Source organism: Rhopalosiphum maidis, chromosome 4 (genome assembly GCF_003676215.2).
Source record: "Rhopalosiphum maidis isolate BTI-1 chromosome 4, ASM367621v3, whole genome shotgun sequence".
NCBI lineage: Eukaryota > Metazoa > Arthropoda > Insecta > Hemiptera > Aphididae > Rhopalosiphum > Rhopalosiphum maidis.
In genome coordinates, this window is record NC_040880.1 from 34793563 (window position 1) to 34817377 (window position 23815).

At 29.1% G+C, this 23815-nt stretch overlaps 1 protein-coding gene across 1 annotated transcript in view; it reads right to left on the minus strand.

Moving 5' to 3' along the window:
• Positions 1 to 6119, minus strand: part of LOC113548070 — a 37395-nt gene extending 31276 nt beyond the window's left edge. Inside the window, exon 1 of the mRNA XM_026948730.1 lies at positions 5323 to 6119. Coding sequence (XP_026804531.1) covers positions 5323 to 5854 — 532 coding nt within the window. The 5' untranslated portion in view covers positions 5855 to 6119. The remainder of the gene's footprint in view (positions 1 to 5322) is intronic.
• Positions 6120 to 23815: the final 17696 nt, after the last annotated feature.

The window sequence follows — 23815 nt, forward strand, 5'->3', positions numbered from 1 at the left end:
CATTTTCTTTTGTAAATGTTATGTATACGTAATTTATTTCAAGTCTTGTATTTAATATTATATCAAGTTAAAGTGGGTATAATAACAATAACAATAACAAATAATAATCTACATGCGAGATCAAACGCAGCCGCCAACATAATAATGTATTTATTTTGATACGTCTTTTTCAGTTCACAAGTCTTTGACGGAAATCGGCATAATAAGAACACAATTTTGAACACTGAGCACATGTATGTTAAATAAATATTAAAGTTTAATAAAAAAATAAGTACATAGGTATTTAAATTTATTATAATATACTGAGTGATTCATCTAGCATGCATAATTTAGTGAATAATTATTTTGAAAATATTTATGTACTTAATTCTAAATTTGAACAGGTAATTTATTAGTTATTAAAATGTTTGTACTGATGATAATACAATCTTTAAAAATGGTTTTACAAAAAATTTAAATAGATGTTCGTAATACTAAACCTAATATCTATTAAATTAGGACTATTTTTATATACGAATTATAATTGTTTGTAGCATAATATTAATCACTACAATTTTAAAATCACTATAGCTGTCTCCAAACTTTTTTTAGTTAATTTTAATTAATTTAAAAATAATTTGTTCAAATTTTGATTCTGATATAATTCCGACAGTTTATCGTCATTTTCATAAAATGTATCCGCTAAATAATTTACAATAAAAAAAGTGGATCTCATTTGAAAAATAAAAGTTATTATCGCCACAACACACTCCTTTAAGCCGTACAACAATTATCAGAAATTTGAAAATATAGTCTTTTAATTAGGTATATTTGAAAATTCTGAAAATCAGAATTATTGAAGAAAAATGCGGGGGTGGGCATACTACTATAATGCTAGATTAATCATTCCGTATATTGTATAACGTGTATTGAATATTGATCATTTAATTATCACCGAGATTTGACATCTCCATAGGAAATGTTTAAATTTTTATAATCAATAATAAATACCGTCATATAATAAATTGCCGGATAAAACCAATCTTATTCATTAAGAAATTTAATGAAAACATATTTTACCAGATGTAAGTTATGCATGTAGTAATGTAGGTACTAATGTAACATACAATAAGAAAGTATTTATACATCATATATAACTATGCTCGGTATGTTTTTATGTAAATAATTTATTTATTTTACCTGAACATCGAAATTTTTTTTATACATCGATCTCTACCTGATTTAAATTAAAATTAATATTTAAAAAAAAAATTGAAACATTCTTACCTGTAAATTATTGGCTATGTTATACTATAACGTATATTTTTAACAAGTATAATAGTGTATGGCACATTTTACTATCAACAATTCTATGAAAAAATAAAACTACAATGCACTGGTGTGTCAATAATCAATTTTCATCGTACCAATGCATATTTTAAACATATACTTTATACTGTTATATTATTATATAGGTATACATTTAAATATTACGTGCTTAAAATAATTCCGATTTACGTAACTTAAACACTTAATATCATATACCTTTTATAATATATTATTTTGTATTTCTAACATATTAACATGCCTACTATTATAATATAATATAATCAATCAAAATAAAAACTAAAAAAAAAATGTTTGTAAAACAACGGTTAATGTTCTACTATTATTATTTTAGCTATAATAATATAAAATACCTAATACTGTTTATTAATTTATATGTCAGTTTAGTAAAAGAGTTCTAGAGCAGCAATTGCTGATTAGTCAAATGCCTACAAGCGTAACAAGTGTAATCGCCACTGAATATGCCTGTACTACATGGAACTACATCGTGTGTCGGAAATCTAGTGTGCTTATTGGTCTTATTGTAATTGAATGATTAGAATATTATCGTTTTTAGTATCCATTTGATTAGTTTGTTTTGTCGAAAGGTCCCGCAGTTAATAGACGTACAAAAATTTCAGAAATCCGGAAAGGGTTAATGTTATTGTGAGCGCAGTCTATACTTTAAAAGTTACACGCATTTATAGGTTATGAGTTACGATATTATAACATAAAGGTGATGATCGATGAAAAATTTATGGACAAAATCGTGTTTTATACATTATACCAATAAAATATTATATAAGAAATTGTCTGTAATACACAAATCATAGAATTTGTGATAAAATGTCTTCCATAATATAAAAAATTTTGATATTTAAAAAATATATATTTGTTATATTATTAATAAAACATATGATTCTAATAAGAAAAATATTTCCACTGGAATACATCACTATATATAATGTGCTATTAATCATTGCCTACACCGTGACATCATCATGGTCAGCGGCGTATTTAAGGGAGGGGCCCACGGGGCCCATGTTCCCTCCCCCCCATTCATCATATGTTATACTTTTTTTTTTATTATATGAGACATTTTTACAATTCTACGCCCCATGTACGCTAATTTGAACTTTTTGTTTGTTCCCCCCCCTCATAAGACATTTATAAATGTGCCCCTGATCATGGTCGCGGGAAATACCCACTCGCAGGTATACGTATAAACGTTCATAATCGTTTTGTTTTTACGTCCGCGATATTGTGTGTCGCGGACGACGGCACACGAAACGAACACGACAGTCTGTGGTGGTGGGAAACGTCAGGTATAATAATATAATGCAGTGTAGGCAGGCGAGCACACCGACGTGCAGTACAATAATATATATACTATATAAATACCCTAATGTATAATAATAGAATAACGACGATAATAATAAACCTCTGTCAAGCGGGGTGCCGCCCCGCAATCAGCAGGAACCGAAGTTTATACACCGGAGCAGGTGCGCGCGCACGACGTATAATATACATAATAATAATAATAATAATAATAATAATATAATATTATGTCGTCGGCGCGTAGTAAAAACAGAGACGTATAATATACATTATTATTATTATTATTATTATATTATATATTTAAAGACCTATCGGCGTCGTCGGCGGCGGCGGCTCACAAAGGCGCGGGACCACGGCGGCGGCGGTGGCTGTGGCGGCACACATCAAAACCTGTTGGCTCGTGGCTAACCCTCCGGCCCACCGCCGCGCGGTTCTTTGAGGAGCTTTGCCGATCACTGGACGCCGACGCCGCCGCAGCAGCCGCCGATCGTACAAAATAATAATAATAATAGTAATATGTAATATAATATTTATTATAACGCGCGTCGTATAGAAATCCGATGGGAAAAATATATTATGTACGTCTTAATACAGTCAATATCATAATGATATATTATGACAATAATTGTATCATAATCGGTGCTTTGTGTAATATTATAATATAATAATTTACAATTCAGACTGCCACTAATACAACATATTTTGACGTTTTGTTCGACCATCGGCATCCGCGGCAGAATTCGGATTTGCGAATTTTGAAATTGCGAAACACGCGACCTTAGATAAGTGCGCTGCAGCGTTGTACATTTGTACGCAATATAGATCATTGCAATGTACGAAAGTCGTTAGTTGATATTTTAAAAATATAAAAAACAAAAAAAAAACCTTGAAATATCAGTGAATAAAATTAGTTATTTGTTTCATTATTTGTGGATTATTAGACTTAATTTTTCGGTGCTTACTATAGCAAAACAACAGAGTAATGCGGAATTGTTCTGAGTTTTCTTAAAACCATTACAATTACGGATAAAAAAAAAAAATGTTGCCGGTGAAAATAAAACGTAAACTCAATGTGTATTAGTATAATATTGTTGTGTCGAATAGTATTTTGAAACACGTAGAAGTTCGGTCATCGATTTACCGTTTACATATATACTTAATTCTAATGGTTTCGAGTTCGAGGTACGACGAACTCGTGTTTGTTGTTTTCGAAGACACGCGTCTTTTAATTTTATACTACATAATAATGTATGTATTTATTTATAATATGCGTTAAACGTTTTTTTCTTTTTATAATATATTTTTCGTTGCGAGTATATTTTTGTAATTTCGTGTTTTGTATAATTTTCAGTTTACGAATTCACTACAATATTATTATTTTATAGCAGCTAATACCTATTACTACGTTTTTGTCAAATTTAACATTTAACTTTCAAGTTCTACATAAAATAAAAATTTCATCCGATTTTGATATTTGTAATTGTGAATGTATATAAGGTGCCTAACGAGTATAACAAGTTATATCTCGATATAACTAGCTGCTATATAATAATATATACCATTATAAGAAAAATAAATATACATTTAAACAAGTACATTTAATGTTCATCCTTCGAATACAAATCGAAAAATTATTATTATTTTTATTTTTTAATTCGTATGCGCATTAAAAATATTTCGAAATATTAACATTAATAGTTTAGCACATTTTTAAATCATTGGTGTATATTAATATTCTGCTCAATATCAAAAGTATGAATCAAGAGTTAAAATTGTTGATCAAAGTTAGAACTCTTCGCAAAATTTAACACCTCCGCCCACTAGTAAATCGTAAATCGTTCCATATGGCGCATAGACATAAATAGTTGTCAAGTGTCATCCATGCCGGTTATAACGCGCAACGCGAAGGAAAATTCACTATTTTTTTGGAATAATTTCAGATAATGTTCATTTCTTAACAACATATACACGGTTTTAGAATTTATAAAAAACGTCGTTTACTCTATTAACGTCAAAAATACATATTGTATATAGCTGTCATCTCGCGGAAAAAACGAAAACACAGAAATAATATACTTTTACACAATTATATCGACTCAACTAATAGTCTGTTTAGACCAAGTCGGTAGAGGTGATTGATCGAGAGGTCGTTATTCGTTAAAAACGAAAAAGAAACCGACAAAAACTAATCATTTTCACCCGAAACACGGACGGCACGGGCGTTTAAATCGTCAAACTTTCCTGCCACGCCCGCAGCGAACAATAATAACATGACCCTAATATCAATAATAATCCAACTGGGCGGCAGTGACACAGAATTCAGTGGCGATAAAACATACCTATAGAGTGTAACATGTAATCATCGTCTTAATATTACATCATACTTATCATACTTATAGTGAAACCTCCCCCAACGCACACTTAACGGACGTTTTACAGAATCTTCCGAATAGCGTACTATACATTTCTGCGATAGAGGCGCTTGGCATTCAGCAGTTTCACCACTGTTTATATTATGATGTATGATATATTCATGTGTATAGTAGGTGTACATGTCGAGTGGTAACCAAAAAAAAAAAAAAAAATCTATAAAACTAGATTTCTGCCCAAAGTCTCTTAACATAATATCATTGTATATATTATTGAACGTTATATTCTGTATGTGTTGTGCATGCGAACCTGTGTATATTCCCTCGGTGTCCTCGCACTTCCACACCGTCACGCCTATGTCCACGTAGAACATGAACACGGGATGGCCGAACTTGTAGGCGGGGAACGGGTCGAGCACGAGGAACGCGTCGTGCGGCTTGCCGGTGAGCTGCGCGTCGCTGTCCAGCAGCACGGCGACCACGGTCTCGTTGCGGGGCAGCAGTCCGCCGAAGTACAGGCGCACGTCCTTGGCCGACATGTCGGACAGCTCGTGACACTTGACCGGGTCGTACGCCTCGTAACAGTTGTGCGCCACCAGCCGGGTGAACGCCAAGTCGGCGAGCTCGTAGACGACGTCCGTCCTGAGAGCGGCGGCGGCGGCCGAGACCGCGGATTCGGTGGTGGTGGTGGTGGTGCCCGTGCCGGGGACCACGGTCGAATCGTCCGAGGCGGAGTCGTCCGAGACGGAATCGTCCGTGGCGTATGCGGAAGTGGAATCGGCGGCCCAGATTAACAGCAGCGCGGCCACCGCGTAACGTCCAAGCAGTCGCCTAGACATCATGACGACGACGACGACGACTGTATACTATATATCTATATATATATATATATATACGTACGATAAAGTGCGTTGTACTGCGTGTGAACGGTCACGCCGCGGACGTGAGCGAGACGAAACGTTATGCACTGGACCGTGACGTGTCTATGGCGAAGTTCGAATCAAACGCTGTCGGATGCACTCCGGTGGGTGATGCGACGTGGGTGTGCACAACTGCAGCGGTCGGTCGGTCGGTCGGTCGTAACGGTTCGCGCGGCGGTATGCTTATGCGGCGGGACGGCGACGTTTTCTGGCCGGCCAAGGGCGGTGCGCGCGCGCTCTCCGTCCGCGGGGAGGAGGTGGCAGTGGGAGGTGAAACGTCAAGAGTTATAATACACATTATATATGTGTATGTGATGTGTGTGTGTGTGTGTGTGTGCGTATATGTTATTATTATTATTATTATGGTCGTGCGCCGCGTGCGTTACCCAACCCCCACCGCGGTCGTGGTATATATACCACCCCTACTCGGTCGCGGACCCTTGTCGTCATCGTGCGTGTGTTTGTGTGTGTGCGAGTTCGTGCGTGCACGCGTGTGTGAGTGTGTGTGTACAGGGGCGGAGTTTCGGTTTACAAGCGCGGCGAGAGATCAAACGAACTCGCCGCCGACTCGTTAGTGGGGCACACACACACACACACACACACATCACCTGAGCATATATAATATTATAGGTATATGGTGTGTGTGTGTGTGTGTGTGTGTGTGTGTACGGTCACAGGTAAATCCGGATAGAGACCGATTTCTAATTTCCTCTCTTTCTCTCACTCTCTCTCACTCGGTCTCTCCAAACCTCACGCGCGTCTGTCTCCGTCTATCGGGCCTAATACATTATATATTTACACACACACACACACATATATATATATATATATAGGTGTACACGCACGGCTCTCCGGCGTCGTGTGATGTTGCGTATGTACAGTGTTATATGATGTGCAACGCGCATCTGTGAGAGCACTGCCGTACCTATACGACGTATGTAATATGTGAGTCGAGTCCGTCTCGTTCTATCGCTATTCATCAACAAACGCCGCCAAAAAGACGAGCGCACACCACAATAATGTAATTTATAATACTCATACGTACCTTTTTTTCTTCACTTCACCGTGTTCCATAATCTCTTTTGAGCCGAGCCGCACTTGCACGGTCATATAATGTTTTTGACGCCCGGCACGACGGCGATGACGAAATATATATATAAAAATTATAGTATCGGATTTCCGTCACGCGCGACGGCAATGGGGTTTTAAACGGCCCGCCACCGCGGCGACCGTTGAAGATCGTACTGTGTAATATCATAATATACACGAACCCCTTTTTCTGGAAATCAATAAATATAATAGTACGATATTGTATATTATACCTGTACGCGCCGCGCCGAAATCACAATACCGTTACCACGAAAAATACAATATCATCGTTATTATGTATCGTACCACAGGTATAAAGCGGTAACCTATGCGCGCGCGTGTGTAGCATGTGTAGTGGTATCTATATATATATATATGTACGTCACGCATTGCCGCCGCAGTTTATTACGACCGGTGGTATTCTTGTCAGATTTTTTTTTGCGCGTCTATGTGTAACTCCTCCTTTAATCTTGTCCGCTGGTTTGTCGGATATATGTTGACGTCGTTTATGAGATCAATAAATTATATAGATCATTTTCATAGAGTGCCTATGATTACCGCGTAATGGCTCGATACATAATATGTATATATATTTACTACAGTTATTATTTAATATATATATATACATACTATTTTATAATATATCGATGCTAAGACCTAACACGTTTTAGCGGTCAGATAGTGTTATGTTGTATGTGCTGTATAGTAATTATAATAAAACGTTGTCTATCATATTATTCGGACTTTTTTTCCGGACTTTTTTTCGACTCCCATCCTCTGGCACGACGGTGTGTCAGCGACAGATCAACATCAAACGGAGAAATATGAAAGGACTCAGACGTTTATATATTATTAGACAATATAACGTCAATAGAAATAAAATGCTAATATAATAATATATTATAATACATATTTTACTTTATCGGTGAGCTGCGGTAGCAATACACGAAACAAGCGATTAAATGAGACTTGTTCGGCACACGTATAAATGAAGCAAGTGATATTTTTAGTGGAGGGTATCTAAAAAATTGTAAATAAATAAATAAACTATGGAACTATAAGATCATAATTTGGTTATACTCAGAAAATATCCTGAAAATAATTACAATTTTTAAAATTATTGTATTAACCGTTTTTTTGTAAATATTTATTTGTGACACGAATAGAGTAAACAGTGGTACAAAAGTATTAAGTTATATAATTAAAGTCAAAGAAGATTCATCCCCAAATATCACCTTCTCCATAAACAACTTCCTTTCTTTCTTATTTAAAAAAATTTTTTTTTATTTCATAATAAATTAATACAACTTTTTATATTTAGTTTTCAGTAATTTTTTTAGCCAGTTTGCATTATATGACATATATAAATGATTATTTTTCGTTTTTAATTTAAAAACATCAACAAAAAAACAAAATTTAGTGGTAATATATTATGCATAATATAAGTGGGAGTATAATATTAAAAATTATAATTACCTATAGTTAATATATGACTTAAATATCAAGCAATTACATAAAAACATTCATGAAAATAGAATAATCTGAAAAATGATAAAAAAGTACTTTAAGATTGAAGTTTGTCAAAAATGCAAAATAAAAACTTCTCATTTAATTTAAAAATACGCAAAACACATAATACGAGTATTATACATCGAACATCGTGTAGCTATATCTTTGGAAAACAATGCAAAGTATATCGAAATTTCGGACCTGTAGTTATAATAATTGTGTGGTTGTAATAACTACTGTGGTACACAATAGTATTTAAAATGATTATTATTCTTGTAATATACATCTGCTGCTTTGTACAAAATAATTTCCCCGGAATAGAAGATTGAACAGTTCTATTAAAATTTCATTACAAATAGTTACCAGTATCCAGTAGTTTCTCACGATGCGAAATAATAATAAAATAGTGTGTTATAATAATATTATATTAGTTATTACGTATTACGCGCGTTAACACCATATAAAATAATTTGTAATTATACTCATTAGTTATTGTAAAACGAAACTATACTAATCTTTTTTTTTATTATTATTCAACAACTATGCACGATCGATCATTACAAACTTTGTTCATGCTATATTGCCTTGACGTTATTAGTGAAATACATTGTATCAATATAATTTGTTATACGAGAACAATGTATAATTCCTCATCGAACTATTATTATAATGTTATTTTACAAGTCGGAAGTCAGTATATTATAGTCCCATTATACACACGCATGTTTGCGCTATCAAACACGCGTTTTTATCTTGTTATTAATTATTGAAGCCGAATTCAAATATGCCTCCGGCTGTACGGAAATTACAGCTAAAGCTTTGATGAAAACCTATCTATATAAAGTAGATTAATAATATTATTAATTTACAAACAATAATTGAATAATTCAATTATATTAACTCATCCGTATGCAACACAATATATAAGTAAAATCTACCTGCATTATACGTACCTAATTTTATTTATTCGTACTGTAAAGGCTAATTTCTATACAAACAAACATACTTGAATGTGTTACGCAACAATCATTATAATATGCACGTGTTCATTGATAACATTTGTGCTGTTGTGATGTGTCGTTTCTATAGTTTTTACGAAACACAATTTTAAAATTGACACCGATTAAATTAGCTCCTCAACGATATTCAGAAATGTATGTAACTGTTTCAATGATAATATTTGTTCAAAATAACATATCAAATAATAGTCAGAATAAACTTAGTTTAAATGAAAATAAGTCTTTAGAATTGATGATACAATAAGTTTATTTGAACGGTTTTTTTTTATGATTTGTACAATTAATTACGAAGCTAGTTAACCATATTTTGTTTTAAATTATTATAACGTACTAGTAACTATAAAAAAATTATTTTTTCATGTCTGATATATTATGAGCATATTAATAAAAATATTTTTTATTTACTGTATTTTCAAGCAATTATTAATGATAGGGTATTTTTGTATTTTATTTGGTGAATATAGAACGCATGTTTGCGAATTTGTAAATTTGTAATGCACAAGTGCATATACACTTCTTAGTGTAATTGCATGGACTCATACAAAACTTACTCACTGGTTTTTGCTATTTATGGACAAATAAAAACCTATACTTATTAAAATAATATAGGTACCTAACTTTTTTATTTTAAACAGCCATGTTACGTACACGCTATTTGCAAATAAAAAAATATTAATCGAAGAATACGAACATAATATTATAAGCAAATTAAACGGTTTACTCGATCATTTCTAATATATTATATAATTTTAGGATCACAGACATGGCAGTTGACTGTAGACAAAGTTAAATGTTGTTCTAAGAAAATACAACTGTGTAAATTAGTGTATAGTAGGTAATATTGAGGAAAATGAATGTAAATTAATATTATCATGTATTGTGTGTTAATAAATCATTTTTTATCATAAACTAAAAAACCTTTGCCAAGCATCAAATCATGATCATCTCGAATATCAACGCTTGAAAATAAAATAATCGTACAAAATTACAAAACGAAAGTGAATTAATAAATACACAATAAACCTATTATACACAAACGTACATTTAATCATTTATATCATTTAACATACATCAGCCTGAGGATTTTAGGAACAGTCCCACATCGTCCATAGGATATTTTTATTGTCAGCTGCGGCAGGATCAAACGAATAATACTCATAATAATATACACAATATTTTATACGGTAGTAATACCAGGACTTGTAAGTTGATGACATTTTTTTATTTTATAGTGCATATTCCGTAATTTATTTGAGAGCATACTTTTAAAATGAAAATATCAGATTTATAATGTAATGTTATTTTATAAAAATAAACGATGAATTATGTTACATTAGTTTTATTTCTTATAATATGATATTTAAAATTCAAATTTAGTATAATACCTATGTATGATATAAAATATTATATTATATTTTCGTAATTTCAAAATGGATGTATAAATAAATTCCATGTAATGACTACTTATTAACTGCAATCAATAATACAATTATGTAAACCGGTATTTAATGTACTTTCCGTAAGTGCTTCTTATTCGTTAATAATTATATATTTTATAAAATATTCGTACCTGCAATATGTTTATTGTTTAGTCTTTGAAGAGTTGTATACGTTAAAAATATATACAATTTCATTAATGCTTATAATGTTATTCGTTTGTATAACGTACAAAAGAATATCTAAAATAGCTTGACGTAAAATTGTACGATTATTTTTATCCATTAGTAATTAAAGGTCTTGTGTTATCGGCATACTATGACTATTGTTTATTTTATTGGATAAAATTACGATTGGAAATTGAATAACATGTTGACAAAATCAGTACGCATACGATGTTCGTGTATCGCGGTTATCGTTTCCACTTAGTTACTATTTACAGACTAACCTGCATAATATAGTGTATTTTTTTAATATGTAGTTTTATTTTACGAGTTTAAAAATGCCTAAAATATCGAATTAGTAATCGCATAAGTAAATACATAATCGAGTTCAGAGAAAATATATTTTTCTTAAATATTTTTAGTACTTAATAATTTATTTTTGAAATTTTTATTTTCTAACATTTTTATACAAATTGCATTTTTTTTCAAATAAAATTTTTTGGTTGCATGTTTTTAAATAAATTTTCAATTTTGATAGTTCTAACTGTACATTTGCATGCATATTTAGATGATTTTTTGCTCAAAAAGCCCCAAACTCTAATAATTTATTTATTTATTTAAATTAAAAGTTAAAATAGGTATTATAAGTTATAATAATAGTTATTTATAATAACTAATTAGCCGCATTCCCACGACTAGTGTACTTGGCCAATATTTGGTACTGGTGGTTACTTGCCATGCCGTCGGATCGGCATACTTGTACAGTTATTTGTCACTGGTGCTGTCTCTGAGGATTGTCGGTAAATGTGATACGTCAAAAGAACGGCCAATATACTATTACTGATCCCACGACATGTTCTTGTAGACCGGCAAAAACAGCAGCATACTAACATTGGCCCAGTGGCGTCAAAATTAATAAGTATTAAGTATTAGTTTTAAATAATAATAATAATAATAATAATATAATAATTTTTTTAATGTACATTATTACAATTTTTTTTTTATTTCAAAAATTGATAATGATTATATGTATGCACACGTTTGAAATTTTGATTTCAATAATTGAGATTAATTAGAATTATTCGATAGAAATAAGTACGTAAGTACTATTTATTGTATATGATATCCGCGTACCTATTTACTTTTTCATTAAATATATTTAAGAAAAAAAAAATTGTGGTTAGTTAATAATTAATATTACGAATTCTTTATTCATTGTTAATAAAATGTATTATAAAATATAATAATATAGAGTATTTTATTAGATACAATATTAAAATAAAAAAGGTTCTTATTTATTTATCTAACCATAATCCGTTGTTAAAAATAAGATAAAAGAAATCATGTTGTTATTATTATTTATTAAAATGTATAATGTATGGAACATGAGTATATTGAGTACCTACAGTGTATTATTATATGCAAATAATATATGATATATATATATATATATATAAATAATGTAAGTGATATAACTGTACATTATTTTGGTATCAATGTGTACCTAGGTACCTAATAAGATAATGTTTAAAATTGTAATATTTATATTGCCATCATGGTATTTTTCCATTTGTTGAAAAATAAGTAGTGTATTAATTTCGTATTGTTTTAGCATCATCTTTGGGTCTTCTGGGTGTATTACGAATGGATAGTAGAGATGTCATACTATTTTGTTCTCGTCTCCACGTACCAGGAATAATCTGCCCTTCTTCATTTTCAATATCAAATATCCGGTGAATATTTAGAAGAGGAAGTTTTACTTCTTCTTAAAAAATTATGTATCAATATACAATTCAATGTAATTATATTTGTTACTCTTCCGGGTACGAGTAATATTGGTTTTCTCATCACTCGAAATACCGAAGAAACGATATCAAAAATTTTTAATTATAAGTATGCATTGAACTGTGAAGATTTTATACAACCTGCAGGGTTAAATTTAAATGCAAGATAAAATTTTTTTTAGTTTGGTTATATTTTGATCATGGCAGGTGAATTGGCGGAAACAGTAATTAAACTTTTTTTGATATTGGCGGATACAGTTGATGATGGCGGAAACAGGCATTTCAATTTTGGCGGAAACGGATAAGTATTGCCCTTGGACGCGATACTTGTATTTTTCCAACCAGCCTATATAGCACCATAAAATATATACCTATTATATAATAATATAGTTGTAACGTTTCACGAATACTAGACAGTATAATAATAACTATTAACATTATAATATTATAATGATATATTATTATTTTGACAGTCAATGAAATGCCAGTTATTCTGTAACGGGTACTTGAATTCATGTCCTTATTGTGATATATGTTTTCACGGTCTTCCAATAGCGTACACGTCGGCATCATTGATCATCTGTCAACGCCCAACAGTCCATATATAGGCGGGCCAGCATAAAAGAGTTGATCGGCATTCGGCGCATAATAATATATTTAAGCACAGTACCTACTTACAAAGATAAAATGTATATTTTGGTATTGTAAAGCGACTTTCTTCAATAAAATTAAATGCATTTAAATGTATTCAGATCGTATATCATATGAACACACAATAATATACGATTTTCTGTGTAATATGTATATTGTTTATATTATATAGTATATATATATATATATACGCAGATTTATGATCAATAACACCATATAAGACTATACACTATTATATTACATCATATCCAACAATGCCGTATAAACGCATTGTGAAGTATATTATTTTATTAAGACTCGAAAAACAGAGACTACAGCCGCGGCTTGTTTTAAAAAATCGGAACAATATATATTATATTGTATCGTATTGTGGTGTAGTTGCAGCAACCCTCCGGCGTCAAACGACACAGAGAAAAATAAGAGAAAAAAAATCGTGTACTTCGTTAACACACACACACACACACACATAATATATATTATATACGTATGCGCTTGTAAAATTTGTGTAATACTGTGTAATGTAATAAAATTTATAATGTGTACGCGTGCGAGTTGGCCAAAACCGTACCGCGCAAAGAGCGAGTTTCTCAGAATCAGGATCGTAAACGAATGCCGCTCTTTCCAACACCCCAAATCGTTTTTATTATAATCTTATAATATATAATATGCGTCCGATGATAGTCCACATGCTTATATGGACGTGCACGGCACTCGCCCCTTTGACGATTACCGTTAAAACGTGGACTATTCGCCGCAATCGGATACGCGTAAATACGTAATAATGTATAATAATACCTTTAGTAGGTATAGTATACCTATAGGTGTGTACGTATAAGTGCCTATACTATATTATATTACACGAAATCTGTCGTCGACAGCCGCCGATTTTCTTTGAAAATGTCTGTCTTTTTATTTTACCGCCGCCGTCGGTCGACAATGTAATAACCTTTTTTTTGTTGTTGTTGTTTTGTTGTCCCGAGACTCACTCGCAGCTAATTACGGGCCGGTGTGCCGCGATGATTATATCGCATTTACTGTGCCGCAATTCGTGAGTGTGTGCGTTATTTTACCGACGTAAGTATACAATATATATATATATATATACGATGGCTTTGACTTTTTTACAGCACCTGTAGGTACCAGGAATGCATTATAATAAAGTCATTAAAATATACACACGAGTACATAAAAGTACGGAGGTACTGCGGCGTATACATCATAATTCATAAAAATAATACGTGAATATTTTATCGTTACGTAAGCATCGACATCGACGTTGATGATGTACTAATTATCAGTGCTTAGCGTGTGGAAAATTTAATGTGAATTTGGTGTCAATAATATTATTAGTCATGTCTGGATAACGGAATAAGTATGCACACTAAAAATGTTTCAATCACAATGCAAATAACACGATAGAGAAAAATGTTAAAATATGCACCAATATAAAATTTGTTCTTGATTAGCAAGTGTAGGTTATGTTTAGTTTGCTATTATTACTTCTATCGTACAAATTATCTCTTTTATTTTCCAAAGGATACCTAGATACAAAATGCTCACTGAGGTTATAATTTTTTTTATATCAATATAACATACAGCTCTATTGATGACGATATAATGTGAATTCAAATTTGTCCGTTTTAAGAGGACATCAAACCCGCATTTGTTTTCAACCTGGTTTTCAGTTTCAATATTTGCCTGTACGATTAAACGTATAGCGTCCTCTTAAATTCAATTAAAAAATACAGTTATTATTGTATAATTTATACAATGTGTATTTTTCTAAATAGTTTAACAGAACAATGGGATTAATATAAAAATATTTGGATTTAATCATAAAAAAAAAAAAAAACAAAATTCTATCGTTGTCAGACTGAGATGCAAATAAAATTATTGAAAATAATTTTCGAAGGAGAACTAATTTTGAAAAAAAAACCAATTTGGAATACCTATTCTGAACTAAATAATATCTACAATCATAACAATTGTTTGAAAAAGTGAGCAACTATCTAGTAACTGATATTATATTGTATGGTTTAAGTGTTTATCTACCTCGTTTTCATTGAGTAAGTCACTATAATGAATGTGTTAAATTTGAATTCAATGATCAATCAATATCCAATCATATTGCATAAGAATAAATATTCTGAGCGGATACAGTCTTTCAACTTTATTTTATTATAATATATATTTATAATGCTATTATAGTACAGTTTATTTTACTATAAATTATATAGTAGATGGAATTAATTGTTAATAAATTATAATAGTAATAATAGTACTCATCTATAGTTCTATACTATATATATATTATTGTTATTAACTTCAATTCAATAGAAACTAAGACTATATTATATGAATTATGAATATGTTCGTGATATAAATAAAATACCTTGAAAATACCTTAAATACTTTAAAATCAATTAAATGTTTTAATATTTCTTTACTATTTATAATTTATAAATTTGTAAGTAAACTTGCTGTATTATTATATAATTTCACTAATTTTTAGTCCTATCTACAACTTTCTATTTCTTGACTTCGATGTACTTAGTATCATTACTATACTCAACAATCATATTCAAGTCAAAAAACAAAAAAAAAATTAAAACAGTAAAAAATTTCAAATATTTATAAATAGTACTAAAAAGTCAAAATATTTTGTTAACTACATTAGGTCCAACATTGACAATTTTATCACTGGTAAAATATTTAAGTCTTGTAAATATAATTTCAACATAATAATTAAGTGAAAAATATAGCATTGTATTTTATAAATAACACCTATTATATAATATAATTTTTTATATATATTATAGGTAGCTTTTATCTGAGAATTTTGCAGTTTTTGACTAACGGGGAAATGCACTTAAAAAAAATGGTCTGAATGCATAATTTTTTTTTTCTATATTTGAATCAGAAATATATTTTTGAGAGAGTAACATATTAAATAAAACATTGATTTATCGATCTCCTTTAAGCATTTATTATGCTTATAGTGGTGATAGAGAGTTACAAAACGATAAAATTAATTACTAATTACCTTATAATATATAGACATTAATAACATAAAAACATCTTAAAATACACAGAATCTACACAGGAATGAAATGGAAGAGAGTGTTGATATAACACTGAGTGAGCTTTGAGTATTCAAAACTCAAGAGGCAAGTTTCAAAACAGCCCACCCATCCACCTACTAACTAAATTTACTAAGACCAATGTAATATTTTTAGGTTCTTCTTTAGTTAAATTTTTCATTAACTTTTACATTTTATGATTTAGATACAATAATTTTTTATTTGAATGATCAATCTTCTGTTATAAATTATGATTAAATTTGTTCAACTTAAAACATATTTTCTCATTTTCGGGGCAGGAACAGTCGCTCCTAGTATTCTTATAACAAGCCTCTTCTAAAGCTTTGGAACCTGCAGCTGAAGAAAATGTGTAGATGATACATTTTTCAAGATTAAAAACTTGTATAACATAATTTAAAATAAATATATAAAACCTTCAGTTGGCACCTTATACCTAGAATTTGTGTAAAAAAAAAATTTCATCTTAATGTTTTACTCTTATAGTATATTATTTATATTTATAAACTTGTAAAGAACATTGAAGGGCTTCGTACAACAACGAGATAAGTCCACTTTTTGAAATTGTTCAGGAAACATGTTTTATTTTACCAAAACTTTAAAAATTTATATTTTTATTTGTAAATACAACATAAGTATCTTTATCTTTAATGACATGTAAATAGATAAGTAAAGTTAAATTGCATTTTAAATACATTTTTGATCTTTTAAAATAGCTTGGAAGTATGAAACATATGGACTTACCTGGTTTTTTGCTCATTAATTGTAAAAAAGTTGTCGAAAATTTATTGTGTTTTGTATTATACCATAAACTAATATTATAATATGGGAAACAATAAATATGACTACTATCAATACTAACTATTTACTAATTGCATTATAGCCAACAGTTGTGTGCAAAAACCAGACGAGTCCGGACTTATTTGGTTCTTGCTCATAATATTTTAAGCCAGATAAGTCCATTTACTTAATAACTTCATAAATAATCATTGGATATGTCTCGTTGTTGAACACAGATTTAAAGAAAAAAATCTGTATGTAATAACATCAAATTTTAACATCACATTTTCAATCTTTTGATAAAAATGTCTGTTGTTTGAGCAGTCTACTGTCATTGATGACTAAACAGCCATCTGTCTTATTTTTTAGCGATATCGACTATAACAACGGTTTTAATGAACGATGAAAAATCCAAAAAATCGGTTCCAAAACATCAAATAAATTTACAACCTTATTTTTAAATTTCAGAAATGGTGTAAACGGTAACATCAAAAAAGCATACTATGGCGTATCTCTGAAAAATATTACTAATATGAAGAATATTTATTTTGAGGACTCGATAAGATGTCTCAAAGTTAGGAGCTGCGATCGAGCCGAACGAATTTAGGCGTAGTGTTTTCTTTTGTTCTAGAAACCACATTTTAGCTTACAAACAATAATAGGTAAAACCTTTTTGAGCACATATTTTACAAATAATTTTCTATTAAAAAAATCTAACACATAAATTATTAACATCTTTAATAATGAAATTCTGTGGAATATTTAATATGTTATTTATTTGTTATGTTATATGATGGCTAAATTATTTAAATCATGTCTATCACAATTGTATAGATAAAATATTATAATACATAATAGAAGACAGTTATATCTAAATACTTATTAGACATAGTAACTATTCCGCTTAATTATCTATTTCATTTTTTTAGCTCATATGATATAATGTAAATCACTTTCAACAAGCTTTATTTTAGAGAATAGCTGCAAATATAATATGGAATAGGAAAATAATTTTAATTACTTATTATTGATGTTTATAGAATATAATTTCTATATTTTATACTTTTATTATTAATATAGCCCTTAAACGTGTATATGATTTTATAAAAAATAAAATATCAGTTTAATATATTTTAATGTTTTTATCATATTTTATCTATACAATTATACATATTATTTGAAATGTAATACGGCGCTTCGGTTATGCAATATTGATGCTTGCGCGCGCTTATTACAAAGATACCAATAACCAATATACTATATTACATCTCTACTTAAACAGTTACTCAGATAATATGAGAAAAGGTTACCAAGTGCCATTGAATACGACTGTGTCTAGTGAGTTCAATAAACTAGCTCAAAGCAATAGAAATTACTGGGTGGTAACTTATGAAGTTAAAAATATAAAGTCTATAATTATAATTGTTCAAAATGATAGGTAAAAATAAATAAATAAATATATAATAATATTGTAAGAATATAATGATTCCGATAATAAAGACAAGAAAATAAATTAGATAATTTAATACAAAATAATGATAGCAATATGTGCCATTTAGTTGGATGTAAGCTTGGTTTTACGATATTTTTCAAAATATATTATGATAAAATATTCTAATGGGAAGCTAAACTAATTTTAATGTTTTATGATATTTACAGAAATATATTATTCAATGTAGAGTTATATAAATTAATATAATATGTAATGTTTGCAGTATAAAATATTTCACTATATGCTAAAATATTTCACAAAAACGTGAAACATTGACATTTTTTATATTAAAAATATTATTAATATTAATAAGGGTTGTTATCAATTATTAATTATATAATCTGAAAATTTTAGGTAAAATCATTGATATTGATGGAATAAGTACCGTGGTTGATATATTTATACTATATTGGGTCTTATTTTCGACTATTTATAGCATTATTGCGAAACTTCGGTTTTTTCCTAGGAAACGACTTATCGTCGACGACGTTGGCAAATGTCATATTGTATGATGGTACTATTATTATGACTAAACATAAGTACAATATTTTTATAATACTGTTATTGACGGTCAATGCTTTATTATCGTAATAATCTAAACGTTGTAGTTTAGGTATACGTTTATAACATGTAAATATAATATATGGACACACGGTTTATTATTATAAAATAATAACTATTATTTATTTATTTCAGTCAAAAATGAATTAAAATTATATGATAACAATAAGTAAATTATTAAATTAAGAATACATTAATAAAAGCTGATACGTATATCAACTGACTAAGCTCGTATCTGGTATACGGAGTTCTTATAGATTATAATTCTTATAATAGTAAAAATGATGTAGTATAGGGTACGTATTAGTGTAGGTATACAAGTTGTATATTTAGGTACTGATTTATCATATTAGTTATAATACTGAAATATTTCAAATGCGTGAAATATTTCACAATCTTAAATTTCATAAAATTTTCAAACACTAATAATATTGTATACGCTATAAATATATATTATCATTATAATAATTAAATACTAATAAAATAATAAATGCAATATTTTCGGAAAAAATTATATCAACTTACCGTAATATAAAAATAAAATAAATTGCTTTGATAGCTATTCTAAAAAAGCACTGTCTCCGCTTAGAATTGTTATTCGTATTTCGTATATAATGATACATAATAATATGATACATAATTGAATTAAAATTTAACACATCCATAATTGTGACCCAGTGACCCATTCAACGGTCTCAGCATCTAATGTACACCAGAGCTGTATCGATTTGCCTACCTTTTTTTCTAAAAATATATTATTACGCTTTATACATTATTTAACTGTTATTAACATATTAACAACTTAACATCTCTTCTGAACTTAAATGTATTAGGCGGTATTTGGACATTATATATTCATAGGTACCTATATAAGTCGTATTATATACATATGTAATAATTTAAAATAATTCAATAACATGCGTGCTTAATTTTCTATCTATTTGTCTTATGTGTAAATTTGTATTAATGATATTAACCCACATCTTACCTAATTTCAATCATTTTACATAAAACGATTCATGAATGCAGATGTAAGTATTAATGCCATGACATCGTATTCTATGTATTATTATACATATATTGACGAAATAATAAAATAAAATTTTAATACAGTGTATTTATATACACATTGTTATTTACTAATAAATAATAATACTACTATTAAATAATATCATCTATTATCTTAACATATTTAATTAAAAAAATTTTTTGTTAATAGAATTCACAAAAATGTAATGTGATAAATATCTAAAGGTATATTCAAGTACAAGGAGTAAAATGCAGTATCATGCTGAATAATTTTGTGACTTGAGGATAATTACCATTTGACCACACATTCACCCTTAGAATCTTATCGTTTAATCTACATTTTTTTTTCTTACTTAGAATAAATATTATAATTAAAACATTTTACCACACAATTTATAACCCAGTATTTGCCCATTTTTGAGTTGAGGCAATTGCCTAAAATAGCCTACATTGGTATAACAATGACTAAAATGTATGACTCACCAATGGCACTTTTAAGTATAAAGTATGATTTAAATGCAACTACAGCATTGTATGTGATCGATGAACAAAAAAGAAGAAATATGTTTAATGTTGATTTATGTATAATTGAATACAAACAATTATTTTTATACAATTCTTATAAAATATAAGAAATACTAGACTGAATATATATATTATTCAAAAATTTACCAATCATAATTACAATAAGTAATTCAATGCATATGTGATATGACCATAGCCAAAGACAGACACTAAGAATGATGAAGAACATAATATTATTTTTATTAAAAAATAAAGGTTATGAATTAATTATAAAGATTAGTTATTATTACAGTATTTACCACAAATCACAGTCATCAACGAAAAATCATGTTCAACTCATCTTCCATCGTTAGCATTACCCACAAAAATATTATTAAAATAAATTAAGATACTTTTACATGTTTAATACTCATTCTATAATCTGTAGATTATACGCTGAAAATCATGAGCTTGAGTATGAATATGATCCTCAATCACAAATTACTAGTCAACATGATTTATAAATATAAGCTTATTTTTTTTAAACATTTTTAGTTGGCGTTTCAAAATTTGTATAGAGATTTTGTTTATATACATCTAAGTCAACATCGTCAAAAAATCACAAAAATGGTCGTTGAATGTTTAACATAAAATTTTCATGTGTATGACTATTTGCTCTTAATGTCACAAATTCAGTCATTGTCCGTCTTACAGTCTTCCATTTGATTGAAAAAAACTTGAAATTGTTTTTATAAAAATTATCAGTGTATGCGTAGTATACCAATGAACCTAAAATACAAAAATTACATTAATATAATGAAAGTTAATGATTTATTATATTACCTAAGTCCGTGTATAATATGAGGTTGATTTTTTCCTCATAATCTTTCTTTCTTACACACGTAATGGTAATAATAAATTTATTAAAGTTGTGCTAATAATCTGAATATTAATATTTCTGATACAACTCATCTCTTTTGTAGTTTAAACCAAGTATTTATGAATATTTATTCCTAATTCCATATTCCTATACAGTTAAAGAGTATTACTATTCTTGAAAACTGGTTTGTTAAATGGATATAAATAAAGATTTTTGAGTTTTATTTTACAGATCCTAGAAACTTATGACCTGTGTAAAACTAACAAGCAAAAAAAATTAATAAATAATAATATTATATAGTACACTAACAACTATGCTATTATTTTATTCAATTCTTGAGGATAATATATTAAAGACCACAGAACATAGAAGTAACTGAGTACAAGTTTAATAATTTGATTAGTCTGATTTATCTATAAGTAAATTACTATACTTATATTAAAACAAATTAAAATAGTATGCTAGAAATGTAGAGGTGTTACTAGTATTTACTTCACAATTTAAAACTAGACTACTGGCTATATAATAAAACGACAAGTTGCAAATTAAAAATATTTAAAAAAATGTGTGTAGATATGTATTTTATAGTCTTACTATAACGTATTATTATTTTATTTTACAATTAAACAACATTCAAAATATGTGATTCAATACTTAAAAATTGTTTTGTTTTTTTTTATAATTTGTGTAGTAGATATTCAGTCATATGCAGTTTCACTTTTATTTTCTTAATCCGTGTACTTCTATTTAATCCTAAAAATGTATATTTAATAAAATTAGTAAAGTTGCAATAATATTTTTATATATTTGATAATGACATGATTACTTAATTTAAAAATATCTTTTTCAAAATTATTTGCTGCTTTATAATTTCTAGGAAAAGATAGGATTGACAACATAAATCTTCATGTTACACAAATCTTACGTTGCATATTATCATCTGAGTTATCACTTTCAAAATTTTCTAATTCACTGGTATACATCTCAGTTGTTTCAGATTGATCGTCCGATGTTGCATCATATTCGTCTATGCTTGATATATTGGGTTTCATGCCTGATGTATTGGATTTAGTGTTTGACGTACTGTACTGCACATTTGGGGCTAGCTCGATCTGCTGTGTTTGAATTGGTACAGTATCTTATAAAATTCAATATCACAAATAAATATATTTATTGGTATTCGGTAAAATAAAATGTAAATTATTTAAAGACATACCATGTGTTCTTCTCTGGGGATGCGAGAGATCGGATTGTTTATCAAATATTTTTGAACATCGATAAAAATAAAATTGTAAACTTCCATTTGTTTTTTCATGTTTAGTAAACGAGTTATCTTCACGACATAAAACTAACTTACAGTGAACACCTCTTAACCATTTTGAACTCAAGAGGACGCCATACCCGCATGTGTTGTCTTTGTCTTACTAAAGTACATCATAACAAATTTTCGTTCAGCAGAATACTTTTTGTGATGTTAGCTTTAATATTAGAGTAAATATACTTATTATCAAATTTAAAGGTAAGAATATTAATTAGACAATGGCATAAGTTTTTAATGATATTATTATTTTAAAGTGAGTTACAGATTTACAACTTTAAAATGTCCATAACTCACTTTAAAATGATAATATCAATAAAACCATATGTCTTTGTTTATATAATATTCTTACTATTAAATTTGATAATAAGTAAATTTAATCTAATATTAAGACTAACATCACAAAAGGTATTCTACTAAACGAAAATTTGTTATGATGTACGTTAGTAAGATATAGACAACACATGCGGGTATGGCGTCCTCTTAAGAAAGACAGACATTTTATTGTTTTACACGGTAGACTGTAATCGTACTATAGTTCAATGAACTACTTATCAGTACTAATGAC